The sequence below is a fragment of the Neofelis nebulosa genome, chromosome 6, assembly GCF_028018385.1.
Source record: "Neofelis nebulosa isolate mNeoNeb1 chromosome 6, mNeoNeb1.pri, whole genome shotgun sequence".
In the NCBI taxonomy this organism is placed as follows: domain Eukaryota; kingdom Metazoa; phylum Chordata; class Mammalia; order Carnivora; family Felidae; genus Neofelis; species Neofelis nebulosa.
Genome location: NC_080787.1, coordinates 20,527,544 through 20,554,702, shown reverse-complemented (window position 1 = coordinate 20,554,702; position 27,159 = coordinate 20,527,544). Strand labels below are relative to the sequence as shown.

Genomic DNA, 27,159 nt, shown 5'->3' with positions numbered 1-27,159 from the left:
GAGGTAACTCAATGGTGCTCAAAGGCCTGTCCCCCATAAAGTGCACTTGCATTCATGGGTTTGAACCTACCCCACGGGAGTCCTGTGCTCTCTCTTTTCTCTACTCCCTGGAACTGCCTCTGATAATGGATTCAAATTTTCACCAGTGTATGTTTTTTTTCCTCTTCAGTTTTTCTTCTTCTACTGATGCAGAAGCCATACGCTCCATTTTTATGTCGCCCTTGTAGACATTACAACGTGCTCCTTTAACTCAGTAGGGGCCAATAGAAGTCCTTATCTCTCGCCCCTTCCTCCCCACCCACCACCCCCCCCCCCCCCCGCAATCCAAGGCAGCCTTAGAATGCCTTCCTTCCAACCATCCTCTCCCAATTTGCATCCTATTTCCATCCAGCATTTTAATGCATTCTTTTTTTAAATCACCGGAAGTTGAACAAATTGTTTGCCATTTGCTTTTAGGATCGCCGACCTCCCTTCTGACATCATTTTCCTGCTTCCTGAAGTATCCCCATTACCCTTTACAGGTGATAAAGTCTGTTTCTGTGTGTTTGAAAATGCCTTCCTCTTGCCCCTGTTTCAGAAGACACTTGCATAGAGTAAATAGGTTGGTGGGGTTTTTTTGTTTTTGTTTTTGTTTCTTTCTTCAATGCTTGAAGCGGTTACTTTACTGTCTCCTGGCATTGCTAATGAGAAATCAGCTATCAGATTTCTATTTGGGAAACCCATCTTGTTAGTCTGGCTGTTTCTAGGATCTTCCTCACGTCTAACGTGTCCACGGGGTCATACAAGTGGCTACATGTCTGCCCTTCGTCCTGCGTGACAATTTTTGGTTCTTCTGGAATCGGAGAGTTAATTTTTCAAAAATTCTAGGAAATAACCAGTGATCCGCTCTTCAAATATTGCCTATACCTCCCTCTCTTTGTTAGCTCCTCTTTTGGTTATCTGGGGGAATTTCCATAACTTTCTTGTCAGTCAAACATTTTTAAATATTTTTAAAAATACTTTATTAAATGTCTTAGGTATCTTGTCCTGTTGGTTTCAGGGTACTTATGCCCACTCTGGAGCCAGAAACAGAAGTCACTGGAGACCTTGTTTCCTTTGGATGGATCTTTTCTCATGTGAAGGGTGTGGGCATGATTCAGAAGGAAGCAGGAATTTTATGGCCATGTATCCGCCAGGAGCCCAGCACGAACACAGAAGCCCATTGAGAGATTCCAAGGAGGAAGGTCTTGGGGGGATAGGCAACCGTTGGACAAGGTAGGGCAGTAAGAGTCAGGGAAACTTCTGCTCAAAGGGAGGATTTAAGGGAGCTGGCCAAGAGGCCGTGGCAGCCCTCAGAAGTCTCTGGGAGCTGCCACCATTGATTTAGCTGCTGTAGTATAAAGTGTGTGATTCCTAGATCCTTGTGCAGCAGATGCGGCTAAACTTGTGTGTTTTCCCACAAAGCTGTTCTCAACTGCCACTAGAGAATAATGGCTTATTCTCTTGCACATCTCATGAGGATGCCCCTCGTTGGCTGACTCTCGCCTGGAACCATACGGAGAAAGTGATTCTAGAAGCTGTGTGTGGTCCCAGGCTTCTCCTTGCTACGCATAGAAGGTTGGAGAAGGGAGTCATGGTGATTCTAAGTTGACAACGATTTGGTATGGGTCATTTATGTATCACTGATAGCTTCACGTTGCACATAGATAATTTTCTTTGCTCCTAATAACATCCTTGGGAAGAATAGTAAACACGCCTGTCTTAAGGGACCCAGTACCCAGAGAGGTTTACTAACGTTCCCAGGATCACACAGCAAGACAATGGCAGGAATGGGGCCAAAACTGGGATTTTCTGGTACTTAAAGGCCATTCTTGTCAGGAAATAAAAAAATTAACTTTAGGAAACATCTGAGTTCAATCATTTGTGCAACTTAGACACAGAGAGAAGAAATTTTGTGTCCTTTCACCCCAACCTGATTTTTGAGGATCAAGCTCCAGCACCTTTTCCTAATAATTTACCCCTTTCAACTTTTTAGCCCCAGAAGAAACTTAACAGATGTGAAGACAGAAAATTCTTCACCAGATGGTCCATTTCCTGATGGCCTGCACTTGACGACGTCTTAGATTATTTGTACCTTACTGTACTCTACGAGTCAACGCCCCCCCCCCAAAAAAAAAACCCGACTACCATTAAGTCCCATTGTCATTGGGTATACAACTCATATTCCAGGTGTCAAAAATCACTCAACAAATATTTCTTAAGCACCTTTTGTGTCGGGCTCACCGTTTCTGTGATCATCATGATACTTCAATGCTTCTAACTCTGACATTATTAGGTTAGCAAAGTATTTTAAAATATGTCAGTAAAAGCATGCATATTAATTAAAATGTTCCCACATATAAGCCTTAAACTAACCTCCCTGGGCTGATTGGAGACAAAAGACTTTTATTAAATACTGTTTGATAGGTTAAGTATTGTAGTATCTCTGCCAATCACTGCTACAAATGTATATTGAATAAAAATGAATAAAAGAATATTTATTGCCAAGCATGAAATGGGTAAAAAAGAGAACTATCGCTGTATTATTGTCTATGAGAGTCACACGTCCTAACTAAGACAATCGCAAAAGGTAGCGTTTTCAAGCAGTGGCCCTACCCTTTTGCCCCTTATCTAACATCAGGCTTTCATCCTGTTTTGTTTTGTGTTGGTTTTTTTTTTGAGAGAGAGAGAGAGAGAGAGAGAGAGAGCATGCAAGAGTGGTAGAGGGGGAGAGAGAATCACAAGCAGGTCCACTGCTTGGAATCCAATAGGGGGTTCTTATTCGATCATGACCTGAGTCAGATGCTTAACCCCCTGAGCCACCCAGGCACCCCTAATTCTGGTTTTAAACATTCATAATTAGACAGCTGATTCTCTGAGCAGAGAGATGCAGATTTTTGTGCTAATGGAGGGTCTTTGTAATGGCATCCAGGGCATTTTTAGTTTTCAGTAAACGCTTAAAGACTACAAGTATATCCACAACAAGAAAAGCAGGTACAAATACGCAAACCCCCACAAGTGAGAGAAGACATTTTCTCTCCAATCATACGAAAAGCAGGGTGTCCGTAAGTTACAAAAAGTCTTAGACAATTGGCAGAAAGGGAGATTTTAACAATGGGAATAGGTGGACAAATTTCACAGACACATGAACGAAAGCTTTCAAAAGTCTAAGTTCTACCCAAATGTTGATAACTCTAGCTCCTTATATAAGTATGTGTTTTACAGAGTCACAGGGCTCGGCCCAGCTGTCCACTCCTCACTCCCAGGTTTAATCAAGGCAGACTTTCGTGGGTAGGAAATCAGTGGAATAAGAAGCTGCTATGTTTTCTGATACTCTCCGTCATGATAAGTGAGAGGCATTTGTGATAAGTAAGAAAAACAGTCTGATTAAAAGGAAAGTGCGTTCAGAGGCCCCTGGATGGCTCAGTCGGTTAAGCGTCCGACTTTGGCTCAGGTCATGATCTCACGGCTGGTGGGTTCAAGTCCCGCATCGGGCTCTGTGCTGACAGCCCAGAGCCTGGTGCCTGCTTTGGACTCTGTGCCTCCCTCTCTCTCTCTCTGGCCATCCCCGGCTTGTGCTCTGTCTCTCTCTCTCAAAGATAAATAAACATTCAAAAAGGATTAAAAGAAAAACAAAAAGGAAAATACATTCAACGAATCATAGTTAGAGCCAGAACTTTCTTTTTTTTTTTTTTTTTCCGAGAGAGAGAGAGTGAGAGAGAGAGAATCCCAAGCAGGCTACACGTTCAGCATGGAGCCCTATGCAGGGCTCAACCCCACCACCTTGGGACCATGACCTGAGCTGAAATCATGAGTCAGACACTCAACTGACTGAGCTACCCAGGCACTCCAAGAGCTAGTAGTTTTAACTGTGTAGTTTTCACAATTTTTCAAAATGCGGATTTCCAGCTTTTTGTTTTGTTTGTTTGTTTTTGTAAATACTAGCTACCCCTTAAGGCCATGTAAGACTACTCCCTGCTGTTTCCACAGCACCGAGGGGAAGGCCTGGAATCGGGTCTATCATCTGCTCCTTGGTTTTTATTTAGAAAGAAATGACGACAATAACAATAATGACTGAAAGCAATTTTTTTTTTTTAAATGCTATCCCTCCAGAACGCCTTATTTCTAATTCTGATTACTCACAGAGGAAGAGACCTTGAAGGTAAGCAGTGGCTCATAACTGCAGGACCAGAGACCTTTCAGGGACTTGGAGAGCCTCCCAGCGCTAGGATCTGTGTTGGGACACCGTGGCGTAGGGAAATCGAGTACGAAACGATCCATGTAGCATCTCTGGTAATTGTAGACGTTCCTGGTCATGACTGCAAATGGTCCCCCCAAAGCTGCTTTATGGCAGCCTCCAAGCCTGCATGCATTTGGATGCATGGGCCCCATTACAGCTTCAAATTTGGAAGGGCCATTAGGTCCGCTGTGCACTAAGCAGAATACAAAAAAGCCCACGGCCCCAGAAAAGGGAAAGAAAGCCCGCCAAGTTACCAGGTCTTCCCCTCCCCAGTCTTCCCCCTCTATGCAAAGTCACCCCCAGTGTCTCAAGCTAAGTCTCAGGGGAGTAATCTTGGCTCCTTTCTTTTGCCTTATGCTTCAAGCCATCAGCAAGTTTGTTAATTCTACCACCCAAACACTCCCGACGTCCCTCTGTCTCTGCTCATCTCCACACCTGGCTCCACCCGGCACCACGACCCACACCTGGATGCCTGCAAAGGCGTCCTCAGTGGTCCTGTCACCTGCACAGTGTTCTGTAGATGGCAGCCGGGGTGGGCCTCTCCTGACACAGAGCGGATCATGTCACCCCCCCCCCCCCCGGGCAATGATTCCACAGAGCCTTCCCATGGCAAGAAAAACAGGATGCACAGTCCTCAGCCTGGTGTCCACGGGGCTTCATGCTCTGGCCCCGACAACCCCACCAGCTGCTCTCCGACCTGGTCGGGCACCTCTCCCTTGCTCTCCCTTCCTCTGTGCACCGAGCTCCTTCTCACCCTGGGGGCTTCATGTGCGCTTACCTCTGCCTGAACTCCTTTTTTTGCCCCCTGCTCCTTCCCGGCTACCCGCCACTCATCCTCACAGAGGCCTTTTTTCTGACCGACAAATCCACATTGTGCTGTGGGTCTTTCTCATAGAATACGTAAAGTTTGTCCTTATCCATTACTTTAGGAGACTGTTTAATATCTGTCCCTTCTCTAGACTATACACTCCACGAAGACGGGGGCTAGGTCTGTATCATACGTCATCTGGCCCCATACACACAGCACACGGCAGACACGATCTGGACGCCCAGCAAAGGCGCAAAAATGTCCTGCTCTTGGGGCACCTAAGTGTCCGACTTTGGCTCGGGTCGTGAACTTGCTTTCGTGGGTTCGAGCCCCGCGTCGGGCTCTATGCTGACAGCTCAGAACCTGGAACCCGCTTCAGAGTCTGTGTCTCCCTCTCTCTCTGCTCCTCCCCTGCTCGTGCTCTGTCTCTGTCTCAAAAATAAATAAAGATTAAAAAATAAATTAAAAAAAAAATGCTCTGCTCTAATTTGGCTCCTTAATTCATCCCTCCCTCAAAAGCACGGGACTAGGACAAGGATTTTATCTATAAAAACAAACAAGGGGGGGCGCCTGGGTGGCTCAGTGGGTTAAGTGTCCGACTTCGGCTCAGGTCATGATCTCACAGTTTGTGAGTTCGAGCCCCGCATGGGGCTCTGTGCTGATGGCTCAGAGCCTGGAGCCGGCTTGGGATTCTGTGTCTCCCTCTCTTTCTGCCCCTCTATTGCTCATACTCTGTGTCTCACTCTGTCTCTCTATAAATGAATGTTAAAAAAAATTTTTTTTAAACAAACCAAAGGGCTGTAAGTATATGCCCCGTGCGCATGTAGAATCACTGAGCATCAAAGCAGGATGCCCACTTTGAGCAAAGCTTTTACTCCCACTCCCGGAGCCCAGTGGCCCCCCAGGCCTCCTGGCTCAGCATGCAGGACCTCCCTGGAGAAAGAGCTCTCTCTTGCCCCCATGTGCTCACTTCCTGAAACCTTCAAGAAAATGGATGAATCTCATGAGTACCTGCAGGTGAGACAGGGGGCAGCTCGTAAGAAAGTACGGTCGCTGCTAGGGCACCAGAGTGGGCGAGATTTAGGACCGAACCGGGAAAACAAGCGCCCGTATACACGAATGTGCCCATTAGATCATGAGAGGGAGAGGAAGGGCAGGGCGGAGAATTCAAAACTCAAGACAGAGAAGCGTCTCCGAGCCAGGAATCCATGCCATGGGCGTGTAGCGTGTGGGTAAGTGGAGACACCATCCAGGAGAGCAGACAGTGTCCTGCAGAAATGTTCTCCTGCTCGGTAACACGAGCACCTGGAGGTGAGAGCAAGGTGGTGGACTCAGACAAGCTCAAAATTTCCAGCGGGGCACAGGTGACTGCTCCACAGGCAGAAAGGATGCAGAGACCAGGGAAGGGGGCTGGGGGCTGGGGGCTGGTTGAAAGTCCCACAGCGGCTCCCTGCTCCAGGAGAGGACCGGGCTCCACAGCTGTCTGAGTGGCTTCCAGTGGGTTTCCCAAGCAGCCACAGGCATGGGGGGACTTTGTGCTGCCTCTGTAATCAGGCGGGTGACGTTCATTGGAATCTGGCGGAGGAGAAGGCTCTCCCACCCACCCACCCTGCTGCTCTTGGGCATTTTCACTTCTGTTCTGAGATCACGGGATGTTAGTAAGCTCTTTCCTACCCACTTAGCTTTTTTTTTTTTTTTTATTCTCTCTCTTGGTATTTCAGAGGGGTTTAGGACCTCCCGTTCTGAGTTTCTCCGTCCCGGTTATTCTTCAACACAAAGTCATTCTTCTTGTTGGTAGTGTTACACACAGTTGCCATGGAAGTAGGGATTAATTACATCACATGGGAGGGCAGACTCAGCAGCACAGCCTCAAGGGCACCAAATGATTTTAATTATTCAAATTCCTAGTAACTACTTAGAAGACACGTATATCGTTTGGATATTAAAAAAATAAAATAAAAGTCTTGGACCTTCATTTTGAAACTGGGATGTATTTTCTAATGGGTATTCTGTTTAGAAATACGAAGAAATACTAGATCGTGGAATCGTAAAAGAGAGCCACTCTTCAGCACACCTCGGAAGTTCTCCAAAGTGGGATTTAAAAAAAGAAAAATAAAGATAAACTTTCACCACTCGGGTCCCTCCCTGCTCTCAGGAGATGAAGAAAGCATGGGGCGCCTGGGTGGCTAAGTCGATTCAGCATCAGACTTCAGCTCAGGTCATGATCTCGTAGTTTGTGAGTTTAAGCCCTGCTTGGGGCTCTGTGCTGACAGCTCAGAGCCTGGAACCTGCTTTGGATTCTGTGGCTCCCTCCCTCTTGGCCCCTCCCCCACTCACACTCTGTCTCTCTCAAAAGTAAATGAACATCAAAGAAAAGCACGCACTGTGATCGCTTGGTTGTAGTTATATAAAACTGTGAGTGGATTGGTACTCCTTTGGCAGCTCATTATCAAAATCTGCTGTTCACCTTAAGACTTCCTGAGGGGCAAGATGGCTTTATTGTCCTTACTCAGTGACTTCTGCTCCCTAATCCCAGCTTAGCTTCTGATTTCACTGCTGAGCCTTAAGCATTCACTCAACCTGTTTCCCAGGTGAATGTCTGTTGGAGAGTCTAACCCGCCTTAGATTAGCAAAGGAATAGTGTGAATAAAGTAATAGCTAGAAATGGTTTTAAACAAGAGGACAACCCATAAATAACACTGTAGTGATTAAACCTGGAAAAAATATCCAAGGAAATATCAGGGTGTGGCCATTGACCATATTTTCATTCTTGGTTCAGGAGCTTTGGAACAATGCTCTGGAAAAGGATCTCTTCAGCGGCACACCATCCATTCAAGGACTTAACTAGTGTATCCCTACCCTCCCTAAAGTCCCAGGATGAATCATGTCCCAAGACCATTTTCTGATCTTTTTGGGCAGTCATATTTTCGTTCTGACGTGAACCTAGTCCAGAATAGAAAATCACCAGAGAAGATTTTAGAATGTAATGGTACAACAGATTTGAAGAAGGGGGAAGAGGCCACGAACCAAGGAATGTAAGCAGATTGTAGGTGGAAAAGGCAAGGAAACCGATTCTCCTGTGGAGTCTCCAGAAGGAATGCAGCTGCACTGATGTCTTGACCTCACCCCACAAGACGCATTTTGATCTTCTGACCTCCAGAACTCTAAGCTGACAGATTTATGTTGTCTTAAGTCATAAAGTTTCCATTACTTTGTTAAGTAGCAACAGGAGACGAATGCATGTAGCATTACCAAGGCTCTACCTCCCCTTCTCACTCCATCAAATTGCTCTTGTGCAAGTCACTGGAGAGTTTAGTATTGCCAAAGCCAATGGAAGATTCTAAGTCAGGTCATCTTACAATATCATCATACTTGACCTCTTGGAAGCTTCTGACATGCAATACTTCCTCTTTCTTGAAACATTTGTGTACTTGACTTCTGGGAGACCTAAAGGCATTGGGTTTCCTCCTAACTCATGGGCAGCCCCTTCACAATCTCCTTCGTAAAACTCTGCTTTTCCTCCCAGGCACAGGAAATGGAATGTTCTAAGGCTTAGTCCTGGAGTATCTTCAGGAGCTGTACTTACCCCTTAGGTGATCTTAATTAACTTTAAAAAGAATCATCATGATGTAGACAACCAAATTTATAGCACCAGTCCGAAAATCTCCCCAATGCTCAAATGGCAACCTGCTGTTCTGCACCTCGATTTTGCCATCTAACAGGCATCTCAAACATGTCCAAACGGAACATGTCCTCCTCAACCCTTGCACTGTGCCTAGGATCTCCATCCATACCCTTTCCCCATGCTTTAGCTTAAAAACCTTATCTCTCTTGGTGCATCTGGTGGCTCAGTCAGTTAAGCGTCTGACTCTTGATTTCAGCTCAGGTCATGATCTCGTGTTTGTGAGATCAAGCCCCAAGTACTTGCTTTACTGTCTGCCTGAGCCCTTTTGCCAAAATTTCCTGTGGCCACCTTCCTCACTTTATCCAAATTTCTCTGAAAATATCAGCTCACCACAGAGGCATCCCTGACCACTCTGATTGGCCTACACCCTATAAACCTACTAGTTTTATACACACACACACACACACACACACACACTCCTTTGTCCCCTCACCCTGATTTACTTTTCATTTTAATACTTTCACTCCTTGACATCATTCACTATTTATTCATTTATTGCTTCTCTCCCCCACTAAGATTATATATATTCTTCACAAGAACAGATTTCTTTGGATTGTTTGTTTTTACATCTTTAGTGCCTAAAAGAGGGCCTGGTACATAGAAGCTACTCTATAAATGCTTGTTAGCACTGCCTCATGTTAAAGTTAAAGGTCTTGCTTATTATTATATACATTAGCTAGAAAAAAATATATATGGTTATATATTATATAAAAATATGTAGATATAATATAAAGGAGGCTCCCTATAGTGAGATAACATTTGATAAAAATGGTGTCCATCAAGGTAGGGTTTACAAAGGTATTTCTGAGGAGAGTTTATTTCCAGCTATCTCACTGTAGGAGAGCTGCATGGCTTCCAGTGACTTTGGACTGTGATTCAAATATCCTCCAACAGATCTCATTTACCACCCTAAGAGTGACATGGGCTGGGGCACTCTACCAACAGGACATACTTTGGCTGATGTCTTACATCATGGGGACGGCAGAGGTGGATGGGAGGTGGAGTATCCCATGGGAACTTGACCAGGTCCCTCTTTCCTTTTAGATGTGGACGTTCTGGTTAATAATACTGAGGTGGGGGTTGTTTTTGTATTTTTTTACTGTCACAAATATCCTCCCAAAGATGCTACAAAACACAGCCTCTGCATTTAGTAAGTTAAAAGGCTGAGTGGGAATATATATGTGTATGGTATACATATATATATAATATCTATAGTTTAAGCTTTTTGCAGTTAGGACACATATCTCACATTTCACCCCATAAAGATGAAAACAGATCTAAGTATATCATAATGGCTTTTTTTTTTTTTTTAATGAATAATCCTTGGGGAACCTGGGTGGCTCAGTTGGTTAAGCATTAGACTTTGGCTCAGGTCATGGTCTCATGGTGTGTGAGTTTGAGCCCCGCGTCGGGCTCTGTGCTGACAGCTCAGAGCCTGGAGCCTGTTTCGGATTCTGTGTCTCCCTCCCTCTCTCGGCCCTTCCCCTGCTTATACTCTGTCTCTCTCTCAAAAATAAATAAACGTTCAAACATTTAAATGAAAAAAATTAATGCATAATTCTTGATTCTGTCTTTTCGATTTGAACTGAGCATCAAAATCATCTAGGGGTCCTCTTTCCAGGCATATGCTCAGTTATGCCAGGAAAGGTTAACCTGAGTCCCATAAATGGAATTTATAGACTCAGAGACTTCCCAATTCACAAAAAGGTCTATTCCCTAAAGGCTGAAAACCACTGACCTATCCATAGATATCTAGATTGTGGGTCTCCTCTGCTCAGAGGCAGGGCTGGGATGAGGAATCAGGAAGGTATGGAGGATGGGTTGGTAATTTTTGACAACAAAGTGTGGCTATTTGGTACTGATAGGTCCACAGTTGACCTTCAGAACTCACCTACTCGGCAGCCCAACTATTTCACACCAGGTTTATGGGTGGGAGAGAAAAATCTGAGATTGGGTATGAATTTGTGGGAGACAGCATCTTGCATGCTATGAGGGAGGAAGAAACTGGAAGGTTTAGATTTTCACTGTCACGACATTTTGACTCCCCAGCACATCCCCAGAGAGGGCCCACTGGCCTTCTAGACATGAACCATGTGTCGGTCACAGCCATACCAGGACACAGGGGGCACAGAAGCCCTCCTGTCTACGTCATTCATTTGGTAATAATGACTAACTTCTATATGACGCCTCATACGTCAATGTCTTACATTTGTATTAAGTGTTATTTTATTATTTCACCTCTGTGTGTATATACTAGCCTCAATCAGATTTAAGGGTGCTTGAAATCAAAACCCTTGTCAAACATTGATCATGATGCTCCACACATAGTTGGTACTTAATTATTTTTTTCAAATGAATAAATGGCAAGGCACTTAATAACTAAGAAGCCGTATCCGGCACCTGCTCCAATTTAAACAGCCAAGGTAAGGCCTGTCTCTTAAGAGCAGATGATTTTGAAACCTCTGTTAACACGAAAGAAAGCTTTTCAGTTCTAAAATTCTGTGACCATGGATTGAGAGTTTTCTATGACCATCACATATCTATGCCATCCTTTATATTTCGTAAAAGTGCTTGCAATAACGCATTCTCAATAACTGGGTACTATTTTCAAATGTAGAGGGGCTCTGAGGGGGGTTCTCTGATCTATTTCAACTCTCCTTAGGGGCAACCTGAACAATTTAAGTTGGTTTCCAGAGAAATAAGTTCCCTAGCTCTCTTCAGGTTAGGATCTGATGGTTTCCTCAGTTACTGAGTCGTCTTCCTGCTATTTAAATATGGCTGCTCTGGTTCTATCTTCAGGAGTCATTTAGATAAGACCCAGGGAGGTAGTGTTTTCCCCGGTGAAACCTGGAGGAATACTTTGCTGATCTTCCCTTTCTTTCATGAAGACTGGAGAACCACTGAGCAGTGAGTCAGGTTGATCTACTCGAGTTCCTAGGGCACCAGCGAATGGCAGCCTGGCAATGGTGAATGCAAATATCTCATGTTACTATTTGGTTTGACTAAAAAACAAGGGTACGAAAATGTCCATGAGAGATGACAGTCAACTCTGAATGACTCTTCTTCGATGATACGCCGCCAAGGAGCTAGAAGGGTCAGGCTGGTAGGGTTCCAAAGACCTGATGAATCATGAAGGTTTTATAACCACACTGTGTCAAAGGAGAGAGTGGTATTTCTTAATATGACAAATACTACTCATAAAGCCCAGGGCAACATCACAAATGGCAACAGGGGAAATATTTCAGGGCTAAGGCTAGAATCACAAACATGAGGACTGTTGTGAAATGAGAGAATCTTTAAGGAAAGCTTGTGACTGGCTATGGACAACAATAATCCTTATCTTGTGGAAGAGAAAAGGGGGCGATTCCCTTCAGAACAGGGCCGGCCCCATATGGAGACGACTGGTACCAAATGTCTAGCCTAACTGCTCATTATCACCCTGGCTGCCACAGTGGTGGTTTCCAGGTATTCACTCCTCTGGATTGTCATGGAAGGACACTGTTAGAATTTAGAAAGAGTCGACAAGTTGACCCTGTGATAGCCATTTTCATATTCATTCATACTGGTATTTAAGAAATTAGTAGACAGCATTCCTCAAGGCAATAGACTAGGAAAATTTAATAATTAGGACAGAAACTAGAGACGGTAAGGGACACACTCTGGGAAAGAGGGATGAGGTGCAGTCCTGAAGACATTGGATTTGGAGCAGAACAAAAGGAAGCATGATACTTTGAAGGTGACCACATCAGGGACACCCGCTGTTGGTTCTGCGATGCCAACATTTTTCCATCAAGGCTCTGTTGGGAGTTCCTCCAATGAAACGAACAGAAACACAGGAGAGTCTGTGTCTGACCCAAGACAGCTTGCCTCCCCCTCTCCTCTCTTTGTCACCTGTGTCACTCCTCTGTTGACTCTAGTCCTTTCTCTCTAAGAGATTCAAGTTACTTAATTGACCAGAGGCCACATAGAAGGGTCAACAGAAACCCCTAGATTGTGAAAGCACAAAAATATCTTAAGACCTCTGTTGTACAATATCTGCCTTGCTAATTAGTTTGTGGATATGATGCACATTATCCAACTATCTGCTTCCAAAATTATCAAAAATCCATATGGCTGCTTAGCAAGGTCACAAATGCCAGACATCACCATTGCAACTATTTGGAAGAAGTCCAACTTGACTTCTTCTATGTGGAAAATGGAACCTGCAAGAGGTAGGGAAGCCTGTGATGGTTGTAGGAAAATTCCTGCATGAACTCATAAAGCCAGGAAAAAGGTGTTTGACATATGTGTTTGGCTCCAAATAAGAGATATTTCCTAGACTCTGTCTTTATATTTTAATAACATCTAGCTCAGTCACTTGTCCCCAATCACTTCATTTTCTTAAGTCATATTTTGGCTTATGAGCATACAGATGGGGATTCTGGACTTTTTTTTTTTTTTTAAGTGACAATTCTCACTTTGCTATGTTAATCAAGCTGAGTGACATCTTTTTGATTGCCTGGTGAATTATGAAACCCGATCAAGCCACAAATTTTGCACTTATTGTACTAAAAAGCAACAGTGAATTAGCCTTGGATTTAAACCCAGCTGTCCCATTTTTGAGCTTGGTAGCCCCACACAAATCACTTAACCTCTCTGAGCTTTTTTTTTTGTGTGTGTGTACAAAAAATCAGGATTACAGTTGTCATCTGAAGAAGGTTGTGTGAATTAAATGAACTCATATTTGAGGAACAAGCTTAGCACAGTGTATCGTGCCATTAAAAAGCAGAAATATTCCCTACATGGGTATCTGAGATTAATGCTAATGGGAAATTGGGAAGGCGAGGAGTGGTCTAACCGAAAGAAGGTGGTGGAGGGATTCCCGAGAGGTGGGACTCATTTAATATATAGTTTTTGTCCCGAACTCTAAGTTAGATCAGAACTTGTGTATCGTTGTCAATTAATCATCAGTATCTCACTGAGTACATAGTAAAAGTGAAAGACTATATTTTTCCAGGGGTAGGGCACACAGAGGGGCAGAGTTAATGGAATGAGTTGCTTTTCCAAATTGGTAATCATCTGAGCTTTAAGACAATGTAAGGATTGGGAGCAGAAGAAAGTTTGTGAGCTTGAAGAGCTTTCATGTGATGTTGCCTCCTTCGTAAATATTGAGAGCTGAGCTAGGACTTTGAATGATTAGCGCATGCATGCAATGCCAATGACTCAGACCTCCCCTTTCATCTAAGACCTAGACAGCCGTGTGCCAGGACCACTTGTCCAGCTCACTGTTACTGGCGTTCAGATACCAGTGACCTGAATATCTCAGAACAGGTTCTGTTTACTATCTAGCCCCTCAAAAATAAACATGCGAATAAAAAACGAAATGGGAATATATCCACAGAAATGTGTTAATGATAATTCCAGTTGCCATGTATAGCCCTATCAAGTATTAGCTAAAAAGCTAAGCTGTGTGAGCTGCTCCTTGGATGCTGGGGTGGATTTTTTTTTAAAGGTTGCTTGACTTCTTTCCTAGATCAGGTTTTCATTACATGCCATTTGCGGAAGTCACCTCTCTTTCAGGACTGCAGCTACCAAGAGGTTGCCTGTCCTTATGGCTGGGTGTCTTTTCAATGACTTCAGAAGTAACTTGGCAAAAAGGGTTGCCTCGACATCCCCTCTGCTCTCAGTGGCTCCAATTACAGCAGCCATGTTTGTTCATTTTGTATCCTTACTGTGCTCTTGAAATAAATAGTGATGGGATGGAGAGTGAGAAGTGAACAGGATGCTGGGGGCTGAGAAGTTTGGAAACATAAATAAGGCACTGTGGAGTTCTTAGTACAGAGGCTGTTGCCTTTCCAAAGTCACTGAATTTCCCCCTCACTCACCATTGCATGATTCAACCATTCTGGAAAGATACCATCTAGGGCCTTCGGGTAAACGAGCTCTCGATCGTAGAGAAAGAGGATCCAGAATGACAAAAATACAAACTGGAAAATAGAACACAAAAATAGCATCATTAAATTTTTTTGTCAGTCGGAGCTTTCTAAGTTAACCAAGGAAACATGGCGAAATAAGAATAGACACCAGTTTTAAAGATATCCTCCAGACACATTATAGAAATGTAAAACGAAGACAAAATTCCTCACTGTTGAATTGCTAGGTCCACTCTGGGGATTCCAGAGAGTTGGGGATTAATTATTTGTCATCGTAGCAGACAGGGTAGATATAGATAAACAGGATTCACCGACTCTTAAGTCATTTTATTTTATTTTCATTTGTTTTTTTTTTTAATTTTTTTAATGTTTATTTATATTTGAGAGACTGAGAGAGACAGAGCGTGAGCGGGGAGGGGCCGAGAGAGAGGGAGACGCAGAATCCGAAGCAGGCTCCAGGCTCTGAGCTGTCAGCACAGAGCCCGGCCTGGGGTTCAAACTCACGATCTGTGAGATCATGACCTGAGCCAAAGTCAGACACCCAACTGACTGAGCCACCCAGGTGCCCCAAGTCATTTTATTTTAACCAATGACCTCTCTTGTCTAAGCTTTCATCAGAAATACTGAGAGCAGCCACGCGGGGTGGTTTGAGTCTTACACTTTCCTTGCCCATCTGAGTTTGAAGGCTCAATGCTAGAGAATTCAGGACAAGGATAGGTGGAAAGAGGCAGCCATTTCTAAGCACAGATTCCGCTGGGCGGCCGACGGGCTTGATCCCAGTTCATTCCCATTCTGCCAGATGAATGGAAACAGGAGCCACGTCATCGAAACGTGGACCGTATCAGCAGATACGCTCACTGTCACTGGCATATGTTGTACTTCTTTCCAGGGTCCATTCATTCAACAAAATGAATGAGGCTCTCACTGTGCACCCCACACGAGATATTTTGGACAGACTGTCTCGCTCTCTCCCCAATTGTCTTTTCCACGTACCAACTCTGAAGTTCTCATACCCTTTTTTTTTTTTTTTATGGTTTCCACTTGCAGAAGTAACATATGCTCATTGTAGCAAGTGAAACAAGATGTATAAAAGGGAAAATGAGTCATCTGTCTCCCCAGCACCCTGCATTCCCGGTACTCCCATGGAGCCAAGGTTATCTTAGCTGTCGTTTGATGAAGAAAGATCCTTCAAACCCTTCCCCATTAGACATCAACAAGGATCTTGTATCGAACGTTCACCAAGATAAGAAGGCAGTGTTAACTCCAGTCCGTAATGAGCCCTGCTTCCGGATGCCACTGGGCAACACGGTACAGTCCTCAGGCAAGACATTCATGCAAACGCAGTTGCTCTGGTTTGCAATAATGGGGGCCTGAACAGCCTTGCTGCCCGGGGGATGTGTTGTTCCTGCGAATCTACCTGGGTATTATATTACTAACACACCTTCGTCACTTACTGTGGATATTGGAAAAGCCAGCGTGGTAAAAAGCAGGTCTCTGAAGGCGGTCACGAACTTAAGGTCTCTTTCCCCTTTAATTCTTTTCAGCACATCTTCCACGCAGGCGACCCCGTAGAAAATGGCCTGCAAGAGCTAAATTCATTACAACAAATGAGGGCATTTTCATTTGCTTTAATTAATACATTCTTCACCGACGTAAAGCTCCGTCCCTCTGGGAGCAATGTTGATTTGAGGAGGTGGGGGGCGGGGGGGGCTGTTGGCTGTTTTGGTTGAGAGCCAATTCAAGGGCTGGTCTTCCAGCTCAGTGGGCCCTGACCTTGCTTGCTAAAACTGATTGAGTAAAGTCGTTTAGGGGATAATAATGTGTACAGTATTTAGCGTAATGGACTTGAGCTAAAATGGAAACAAAATAGTCAGCTTAAAAGGAGAATGTAATGAGATAGGTACCTTAGCTGCACAGAGGTGGGCAAAACCAAATAAACAACACGAGGGCAAAGAGCCAGACACAATGGTGGGCATATTCTGGCCTCTTCCAGAAGGAACCAAAAAATGTTTAAGTGCCTAGCGCTACAATCGCATTAAAGAAGCCAGAATCAGGGTCAAGAGCACCACAAGGCAGCTCTGTGCTCTTATGAGGGAGAAGCACAAAATGGCATCTTGCTTATCTGAGGGAGAAGTTGATGTCCTTCTCTGATTGCAAGGGGGTGCGCGAAGGCCTTACAAAGAAAATCTGGCTAAGGCAGTGACTTAAATCCACAGGGATATAGCAACCCAGGGGCTCTGCTGTGTCACTAAATACCACGAGGTCCCTGAGCCCAGATATAAGAGAAGGACGGCCTTCTTCGGAGAAGTAAAACCAAATCAAGGGCAAACTTTGCCCATTCTTACCGTTTCGTACAAACCCATGGCTCCTGATTTAAGACCTCATGGGTCACACTACAGAGCTGGGGTTGGTTTTGAGTTGTGCTTGCGTTAGACCCCATCCTACTCCTTAAAAGCTCTGGGTTGGTACAAAAGGGGCCATCTGGACTCCTCTCTGAGAGTATGAGTCAGGCAAGTTCTGGACCCCAGGGCATTGTACTCAGGAGGGATCAATCAGCTGTCAGGGAATGACCTCTGAGGTCTGAACTCGAGGAGAGTTCTAGCAGAGTTGGCCTCCTACCAATCTTCAGCGTGAAGAAGCAGGTGGGAGAGGATACAGAGGTGAATTAGGCCAGCAATATGCATAGCTGGATCCGCAGACCAGCAGCACTGGTGTTACCCCAAAACTCATGAGAAATGCAGACCTCAGCCCCACCCCAGACTACGCAGTCAGAATCTCTGGGAGTGAGGTCCAGGAACTCGTTAGCAAACTCTCCAGGAAGTTCTGGAGACACTCACTGGGTTAGACATAAATTTATCACTTACAAATCCTACTGACTCCTCAAAGCTAATAGACGACTTTCACTGATGTCATGTGCCCGGCACTGATCTAGGCTTTTAATTTCTCGTAACAACCTTATGAGGTAAGTCCTATTATTATGCTCTCTCCCGACCCATTTTACAGATGAGGAAACTGAGGCATAGAGGCATGAACACACTTGCCTAAAGTCTCGTGGTGGATACATGGGGATTTGAAACCCAGAGTCTGGTTCTTGAGTCAGACTTTATTTTCTTTTTTAATTTAATTTTTTATTTAATTTTATTTTTTTTAATATGAAATTTGTTGTCAGATTGGTTTCCATACAAGAGTCAGACTTTAAAAAACAGAGGTTTCTAAGAACAGTTCAGGTAAAGCACCGTGAGAGGTCAGAAGAAAGAAAACTATCTCCAGGTGGAAGAATGAAAAATGGCTTTGAAAAATACTGATGCCTGATTGCCACCCTTTCCCTCAGAGATTCTAATTTTCTGGGGGTGTGGCCTAGGTGTCAGGATTTTTAAAAAATCTCCCAAGTGGTTCTAATTAGGACAGATAAGGTTGAGAACCACTTGCCTAGAGGAACTTCCATTTGGACATTTGGATCCGGCCTTCCCAAGAGAGGCGGGATGCAATGGACAAAGAGAGAGAGAGGGAGAGAGAGATGGAAAGCAAATGCTGGGGCGATGCCTTCGTCTAAAGGGCACAGGGCCAAGAGGGTCAGCAAAGTAGCAAAGAATGATCTGATGGTACAAGACAGAACATACAGGAGCCCCAGAAGGGAGGAGGAAGCTTCGAGCCAGAAGGGTGGTTCCAGGGAGGGGTGGGAAGCAAGCGTTAAATGTCATAAACCCGCAGCCACCCCAATACTCGTCATCTACTTTTGACACTCAGCCCTCAGGCTGTAGAATCTGGAGTACATGGATGTTAGAGGAAGTCGCCTCCTCCACCCTTCCCCACTCCCACCCCTCCAGCAGCCCTCACCTCACCCCTGGTTTCACTTCCAGCTGTTCAGGCTGCAGCAGGCAGCTGCTTTAGTAAGGAAGGACAGGCATGGGGCCCGGGCCCTGGCGAGGAGGCCCACACTCTTCTATCAACATAGCAATTAATCACGTCCTGAGCTCGGAGAGTCTGCCACGGTTTCTCTCTTTGGGGACAGGCCGCCTCCACCCAGCATGTGAGGTCCATGTGACCGCTTTCCTTAGCAAGAGCTTTCTAGAGTCCCCATGAGTCAAGCTGGTCCTAACTCTTGCTTTTCCCAGTCAAAAATGTCGAAATCGGACTGAGGAAAAGAACACATTACTCAGAGGCTCCCTGGCTTCTCCTTCATGAATAAAACTTTTCTCCGTGCCGCAAACTGGCCAGTCGCTTCTCCACCTCTACCCCCCAGCTCCCGTATATACGCCACGCTGTGAAGATGCCAGCTGGGTGCGTAGAGCAGCCTTGTCCCCGCCGATCTTCATCTTGCATTGGCATGCCATCATCTGTCTCAACAAGGAATATTTGTGGAGCCCTCACAAAGGAGCTCGGGAGGGAGGCGCTAGGATGTTGCCAAGAGAAATACGTAAGCCAGAACTAGGGCAGAGAGGAGCCACACAGCTGAGCTGGAGGGCAGGGAGAGGGAGGTGCCATAAGCTCATTCAATGGGTAGGCTCCTTGGACGGCCACAAGAACAGGTCTCGATCAGCTCGCCCAATGGGACAAGGGTCTGCTCAGTCCCTAAGGACAATACAGTGAAATGGTTGTCAAACAAGCACAGCAAGAGCAGTCAAGGACGACAATGGTAGTTATTAGGGACTGAATGATGCCCCCCCCCCAATTCACATTGAAGTTATAATCCCCAGTGCCTCTGAAAGTGGCTTTACAGAAGCAAGTGAGCTAAAATGAGGTCAGTAAGGGTGAGTCCTGATCCAATAAGGCTGGTGTCTTTACAAGGGGAGTTCTAGGACACAGACAACAGCCAGAGTGAGGCATGACCGAGTGAGACACGGGGAGCACGTCAGCATGCTGAGGAAGGGGCCTCAGGAAAAACCAACACCGCTGATACAGTCATCTTGGACTTTTAGCCTCTGGAACTGTGGAAAAATGAATTTCTGTTGTCTAAGCCACCCGTCCGTCATACTTTGTTATGGTGGCCGGAGCAGACCAACACGGGAGCATTAAAACAAGGTAGCAACAACTGGCCCTGTTAAGAATCTTACAACAAAATTACTGTCATTTACATTTCTTTTCTTTTTTTTAATGTTTTTTAAAGTTTATTTTTGAGAGGGACAGAGAGCAAGCGCGGGAGGGGCAGAGAGAGAGGGAGACACAGAATCGGAAGCCGGCTCCAGGCTCCGAGCCGTCAGCACAGAGCCCGACGCGGGGCTCGAACTCACGTACCACGAGATCACGACCTGAGCCCAAGTCCGACACTCAGCCGACTGAGCCACCCAGGCGCCCCACTGTCATTTACATTTCTCAACTATTTTGGCCACCAGGAAGGCACAGCTAATGGTATCTTCTTGACCAGCATTTGCCTTAGAGCTACTGCCCTGTGATTTATCTTTTCGACCAGGTCTGCTCTAAATCTCTTTGGTCTTTGTGCCTTTTATTCTGAAATGTTGCTGGTCTAAGTTTGTTAGCTGGCTTCCGCTTTTTTTTTTTTTTGTTGCTAGCTAACAAATTTACCACCTGGGAAGGCTGAATTACGTTTTTTATAACTAGGGCAATTTAAGAAACCATAGCTAAAGGAAATTTCGTTTTTATATTCATGTGTCTCCGCAAGATTCGCAAAAATCTTGAAATTATGGAAACTTAGCCTTTCTAAGTCATTAAGTTCATTTCTTTGCCTTTAAGCCAGAACTGTCTTCAACTGTCTCAGGAAATGAGAATTTCTTCTATTTAAGAAATAACTCCAGAGAGGGAGATTCCACAAGTTTTTCTGAACAAGGCATTACAACTCTCATTGGATGAGTCGTCATCCAACGCCCAGCCCAGCTCTGTGCCTGACTTGAACGGGCTGGACCTTTCTTAGGTCTTGCCTTCCAAATGAGGCAAGGTTTACGGTGGGAGACTATTCCAGGATAAAACAGCAAATGGGGACTAACTGTGGTGAGTATTTTCTATAATTGCGGTGATGAGAGTAGTGGTGTTTGGGGGCAGGTAGAAGAAACCTTTGCTCAAATCTAGCTGCCGAATGTGCAATGTACTGTTTCAAGCATCATTCGGGTGCAGTTAGCTTCAGTAAAACACTGAGATAAGAGAATGAGATAGAAGACATAGGAGAAATGGAAAATATAAGCTGGCAACAAGTGGAGGAAAACGAGAGAAGAGACCAAGAACACCGGCGGGGGGTTGGAAGAAGAATTCTAAGAACGCTCAGCCAGTGTTGTGTGCTGATGATCACTGGCTGCGAGAAACAGCGGGATGGGGGTGGGGAGACGACCCTACAGGTGGGATGGGCGGCCCGAGAGACCAGGGTTTAACTCTCCCCAGTTAGACCCATGTTCTGGTCATTTATTCATGCCACCAACATTCACAGAGTGTAGGTGCCACAACCTGTATTAGATACAGTACAGGCCAGGGCAGGCCCTGTGCTAATGTGTCTTTATTAGGACGAAGAAGAGAGGAGAAGCAGGAGGAGGCATCTTTCCTGTACATTTACTCTTTTATGTTATGTAGGTCAGGTTCCCTGGGAAAGGATCAGATGCTTAGATCTGCCTGCAGAGTGTTCATTGAGGGGTACCCCCCGGAACAACTGTGAGTGGGAGGGAAGAGGGGGGGACAGCAGGTCTGAGCGGCAGGAAAAGAGGAAAAGCAATGCATGGGCATGAAATCGTCTGGTCCCCAAAGGAACTCTGGATCCGAGCTGACTCTTCGGTGTGGTCCCAGAGCCCGGCCTTCGCACCACAAATCAGTCAGTCACTGGATGCAGCAACTCCAGGGAGGGCCCTAAGTCTTGTCTAGGCGGCTCCCTTAGGCTAAAGGGCAATCCTACGACAGGACCCTAGCTGTGAGTCATCACCAGCCAACACTCTTCCCAGGAACTGGGGAACGGGTACTTCGATGCTAGGGAGATGGGGGGGATCCTGGGGGCCACACCACAGTATCCACTACCTATGAGGACACTGAGGCTCAGGGAAGTTAGGTAACCCACACAAGATCACACAGCCCGTGAACGACAGAGCCAGCACTCACACCCAGGTCACCCGCCCTCTATCTATACTGTGTGTAAAGAACCCACCAAAATGTCATGGCTGCTCAGTAAGCTACAGCTATTCTGTTTTGGGTGCTGGTGGTGACAGGTTCCTGCCATCGGTTCTCCTCCTTTCAGCCACCTGAGCGCTAACAACGGGGGCCTTAAGCATTTTTGGGAAAGGACAGTTCAGTGTATTTCTGACTCTGTTGTGCATCAGAGATCCACGGATTGATATATTGACCTGATGATGGAAATCCAAGGTTGGCCCCGAGTATCGAAGTGGGGGCCGGAACGTAAATGGGTCCCTGTCTTCCCAGTGTTCGGGAGCTGCTTTGGAGTTTGGACCCATGGAGGCTCCTCAAGGATCTCTCTTCCGCTGGCCCTGCTTTACCGTCCCTGAGGACCTCTGTGATGAGGTTGCTCTTGTCATGGTGACAGCTTGAAGAGAATGAGGTTGGAGCTGCCTGAGGCTTGGGCAACTTTATGACAAATGGAGGGAAAGGTCGTGTCTCGGTTGGTGAAGTGGGGAGGGCCCCACCCAGAATCTCCCCTGGAGATCCCAGTTATGTGGCACCACCTCCAACAGGGCTTCAGAAGGAACCTTACTTTTAAAAAGAGGAAAACCCAGCAAGCCGTTCAGTCAACAAGCTAAATTGAAGCTAAAAGTCCCCTCCGTCCCCCACCTCCTAGCTTATATTCCTTGAGGTCAGAGACAGTCCCTGGATGGAAATGGAGTGGACTACGGAGGCGGGGACACAAAATTTGTGGAGGTCCCGGGCGCTGGAAGCCAGAGCCAACATGGGGACCATGAGGATGTCCATAGCACTGCCTTGTCTCCGCTCCCAGCTTCAGGGGTTTCCCCATTCATCATATGCTCCCTGCTTGAGCCTGCAAAGTCTACTCCCAGGACGGCCCCAGATCCCGAGGGCTGCACCTGCACAGCTCTAGCGGGGGCTCCGCGGTGGCCACCCTTTGGCTGGGAAGCTGGAGCGTGTCACCCACAGAGGGAGATACCGGAGCAGTGAGGCAGGTGGGCGACCCTTGCCCGGAGCCGGGAGCCACCAACCATGGTGCTGTGAGGGGACCGATGTCCCACTAAACCGCCTTTCCCTCCGCACGACCTCTATTCAAAGACGGGATGACTAGAAGCTCATCCCCACCCTCCTACCTTCTCTTTTCATCATCCAGCACATACAGCATTCTGAGTGCTTCTGGCACACCAGGCCACGCACCCCTCATGGTCACTCTGTGATGATGCACTGCTTTTCTTTCTATTTGGCAGCTTTGGGAACCCAAAACACAAAGAAATACCTAGCCCAGTGTCACGGAGCCTGGAGGTGGGGAGGCTGAGGTACCATCCCAGAGACTCATGACCCTAGAGCTCATGCTTATAACCACCAGGCTACACAGCCTCTCCCTCCCCACAGAGAATCGGCTGCCCCTTCCCTGGGGAGGGTGGACTCCCTCATTAGGCAAAACCTCCCAACTGCCCTCTCCTTCCTTTACTCTCCTTAAGCACCAGGCAGGAATAGGTCACTGTGCCCAACTCTCAGTGACACCCATCCCACCCCAGCCCCCCAACCCCGCCACCAAGCCTGTGTGTCTTCCCTTTGAACGCCCTGGGATGCTTCAAGAGGAAATGGGACGCTTAGAATGTTGACCCGCACCAAAGTGGATTGTGCTCTTGAAAGGAGGCATAACTGACACTCAGCCAAGTAAAAATTGAGGCTGTTTCAAGGGAGGGGGTGTAATTTTCCTGGAGAGCAGGCTGGGGTACTGACTTCCACAGGCTTACATAAAATAAACTGAAGAGTGTTAGAGCAGGTTACGAGACTTCTATGACTTTATAAACACAGCCATTAGCTAGTCACTAATTAATCCTTAGTTAACACCAATTAATCATTAAGAGACGCAACCCTTCATCAGCCCATGAGGCCTTAAAAGCAGAGCAATGTTCAGGCCCAGTATCTCACCTTGGGTAACATATGTGAAATCTATTCTTTAAATCGATCCGCTGACACACAGCCAAGCACAGTCAACCCATCGTCGCCAACTGAGAAACTCTGCATCAAGTCACACTTTCAGTGACACCTAACAGAGCCCGGAAAGGAAACAGCTGCAGGTGAGCCTCCCTCTGCTCATTTCAAAGGCCAGAAGATGTCAGAAGAGATAATATTGCACAGGGAGGCAGAAAACACTGAAGGTCAAGTGCGGTCAACGTTCCAAGTCGCTCAGTTTTTATACGGGGGTTACGCCATGCCAGCCATTGTAGCAAATCCAGTGTAGGACCAGAATGTCAGGAGACAAATCTCCTGGTTTAGAGGATTTATGATTTTATCGGAATGTTAAGACTCACATGTGGGTGGAAATAAGAAAATCATACTATACCTAAATAAGCAGGGGCTGAGAGATGTCATAAAAACTCAGGGAAAGGGGAGCCTGGGTGGCTCAGTCAGTTAAGCTTCTGACTCTTCAGTTAGGCTCAGGTCATAACCTCATGGTTCGTGAGTTCAAGCCCCACATCAGGCTCTGCACCGATGGCACGGAGCCTGCTTGGGATTCTCTCTCTCTCCCTCTACCTCTGCCCCTCCCCTGCTCACACACACATACACACACACACACACACACACACTCTCTCTCTCTCTCTCTCTCTCTCTCTCAAAATAGATAAAACAAACATTAAAAAGAGTTTAAAAAAAAACCTCAGAAATAAAAAAACAAATGTGGGCTGGAGTTGGTCAGCAGAGATTTTAAGGAAAACATGGGATATCAGGGGTCTATGAAAACAGCAAAATGGTGGAGGGGCAGGTAGGCCTTTCATTCAAGGACGGTGTAAATACAGGCAGAACAGTGACGGCAAGAAGCGTAGGGACCAATGCTGGAAAAGACACAGGCCTTCCTGGAGAAGAGACCAGCTTTTCTGGGGAGAGGGGCGCCTGAAGGCTGGGTAGGCAGGTGAGCTCACACGTCAGGAATTTGCAATTGGTTCCATAAGGTAGGAGGGAGCCACTGTGGTTTCTTCAGTAGCAGACCCCATTTCTCAAGCAGGCTCATGATGTTTATAACAAAACTAAACCAAAAACAGTGCTTTGGGAAGATTAATCTGGAATCTGAGCGGTAGATAGATGAATTGCTAATGAGAGGGCAATGAAGAGATAATCTCGTCACCCAGGTACAAATTAATAAGAGCCTGTAATAAGAGGGATATTAAGATTGGGGAAGAAGGAAGGAGCCTAACAACAGGAAAAAGATAGGATTTGGTGGCTGATTAGTCAGGGAAGCGGAAAGGGGATTAATACTAGGAAATGATAGTGTCTTTGACAAGATAAGTGGCTTTTTTCCATACTTGGAAATATGACAGCTCTGGGGCACGGAACTGAGTGAAAACGAAGAAGTCAGGGAGCTGGTTTGTGGGAGTAGGTGATAAGTCTGTTCTCAGCCATGCTTAGTGTGAGGTTCCATACTGGGACTTGGGTTAGATTCCACTATCCACCCCGACTACAGACACCCTTGTCTTTTAGTTGACCATTTCTAAGATAAAGCCAATGGATGCACAGAGCAGAGGTTTTTACTGAATTATTCTAGCTTCACAAAAGCATTTCTTTGTTGTTTTCCATTTGTGTGTCTATTTCATAAAATCCTATGACTCAAACAAGCAGTCATCTTGATAATTTCCAGGGACCCTGGAGCTACGGGGGCTTGGGTCTTCCAGGCCAAAATCAAAAGCCAGCAAATGGCCAGGGAGGGGGAAACGGAACATCCAGGCGTCTTTGCTTCGAACCCTCTGAATTTCCTCCCCTTACAGCGTAATGCGTTCTGACCACGCGTAACCTCTGCTTAGGATCGTGATTCCAAAGGACTGGAATATTTTTGCCCGCTCTCTGAAATCAGAGGTTTTCACCACACCCTACATTTTAGTTAAAAATCTCAAACATCCATTAGCATCCCCAAAGGATGTGCTATTTTTAGCTTTTAAGTCTGAAAATATTTTTACATATTTCCAACACATTGTTTTTAATCGAGTTTTCTCCCATTCATTTTCCCTTCATTCATCAGAATGTGGTCAGCTGGGCTAGAGAGACGAGAAGGAATCAAGTCATTGGATTGGTTTATAAATGGTTGAAAATGTGTATTTGCCATTTGGTTGGGTGATTTATCCTTTAAGATGGAGCCTGAGCCTATAAAAAATTGAAGTGGGATCTGAACATGGCAAAACGTGTTTGCTTTTCTTAGATAAATCTGTTAGTCTGCGCTGGGAAATGGCATCGTTCCCCCCATTGGAAATTACGCTTCCCACACAACATCCGCCACTCTGCCTTCCCTCACAGATTTCCCCAAGCAAAGTTCAAAATCCTGCCTGTGTTTGTAGTCAGTCCCCTGGTGAAGCCATTCATTTAGTCTTTCCATTTGGGCTCTCTGAGAAGAGCTCCACGACAGGATCCTTTTCGAAAGAGCCCTGGGCAACTAGTTCAACACGTAGCTACAGGTACCTTCTGAATTGGGTCTCTCAGAGCAAATTGTCAAGGAAAAAGCCAAAATTTCCAGACAACGAAGAAGGAAGGCAAAGAATGGGATCGGGCATCCGATAAAATTCAGAGGTGATAGGTGCAAAAACACTGATACTCTAGACAAACAGATCGCTTCCTGGTATGGTCATACCGACTTACCAGATTTAGGAAGGTCAAGTATTTCCACTGTCCACCATTTAGAAAGATTTTGGATTTCCGCTGGTCCCCTCCTTGCTGCGAGATGTAGTAATTGAGAAAAAGATACCAGCTCCAAACAAGGAAGTGGTAAATGCATGTGCAAGTTCTTCTCATGGCTAGCTCTGACCACGGAGCAGTGAATGTCTCAGGGAGCTCTCCTCAGCGTCCTTCTCCTCCTGTGGGTCACAGGTGGAGTCCCGGGGCAGGCCAGAGAGCTGTAAAATACACCCCTCAGGGATTGAGAGTTCCAACAAGGCTGAATTTTGCTTCTCTCATAGGCTCCCTCCCTGATAAACTTGGGAAACAGGATTATTCTTGGCTTTGAGATGCTTTCCTTTAGATAACAAGTAATCCTCAGATTTGCATAAATACTTAGGCAGGGAGGAAGACCAGAACTGCCCTTTGCACTGTTTGGCTGGGGTGGGGGTTAAATAACCTTATTGTGAAACGCCAATAAACTAATAAATACTGTCCTGGCCACAGTATTTCTCTCTTTTCTCTTTTTCTCTTTTCTTTCCTTTTCATTTGGACAGAACAAGAAAGCTGGGACAATACTTCTTGATAGATGAGGATCAGGTCGATGTACCAGAAGGGAGACATTATGGGCATGTTTATGCCACCGAGGGAGAGGGAGGTAAGGAGAATGGGAAAGGATGTTGTAATCTTGTTCCCGAGGTCTCCAGGGCTCTATGAAACCTGCAACAAACTTTGCTCTCCGGGGAACGGCTCCAAGGTTGTTTTTTTTTTTTTTTTAAGT

The 27,159-nt window shown here is 45.8% G+C and overlaps 1 protein-coding gene across 1 annotated transcript in view; it reads right to left on the bottom strand.

Moving 5' to 3' along the window:
- ADTRP (androgen dependent TFPI regulating protein) overlaps nucleotides 1–26,691 on the bottom strand; it is a 65,526-nt gene extending 38,835 nt beyond the window's left edge. The window contains exons 1-3 of the mRNA XM_058732999.1: nucleotides 26,364–26,691; nucleotides 16,118–16,252; nucleotides 14,616–14,717 (exon numbers count right to left, since the gene is read on the bottom strand). Coding sequence (XP_058588982.1) covers nucleotides 14,616–14,717; nucleotides 16,118–16,252; nucleotides 26,364–26,516 — 390 coding nt within the window. The 5' untranslated portion in view covers nucleotides 26,517–26,691. The remainder of the gene's footprint in view (nucleotides 1–14,615; nucleotides 14,718–16,117; nucleotides 16,253–26,363) is intronic.
- Nucleotides 26,692–27,159: the final 468 nt, after the last annotated feature.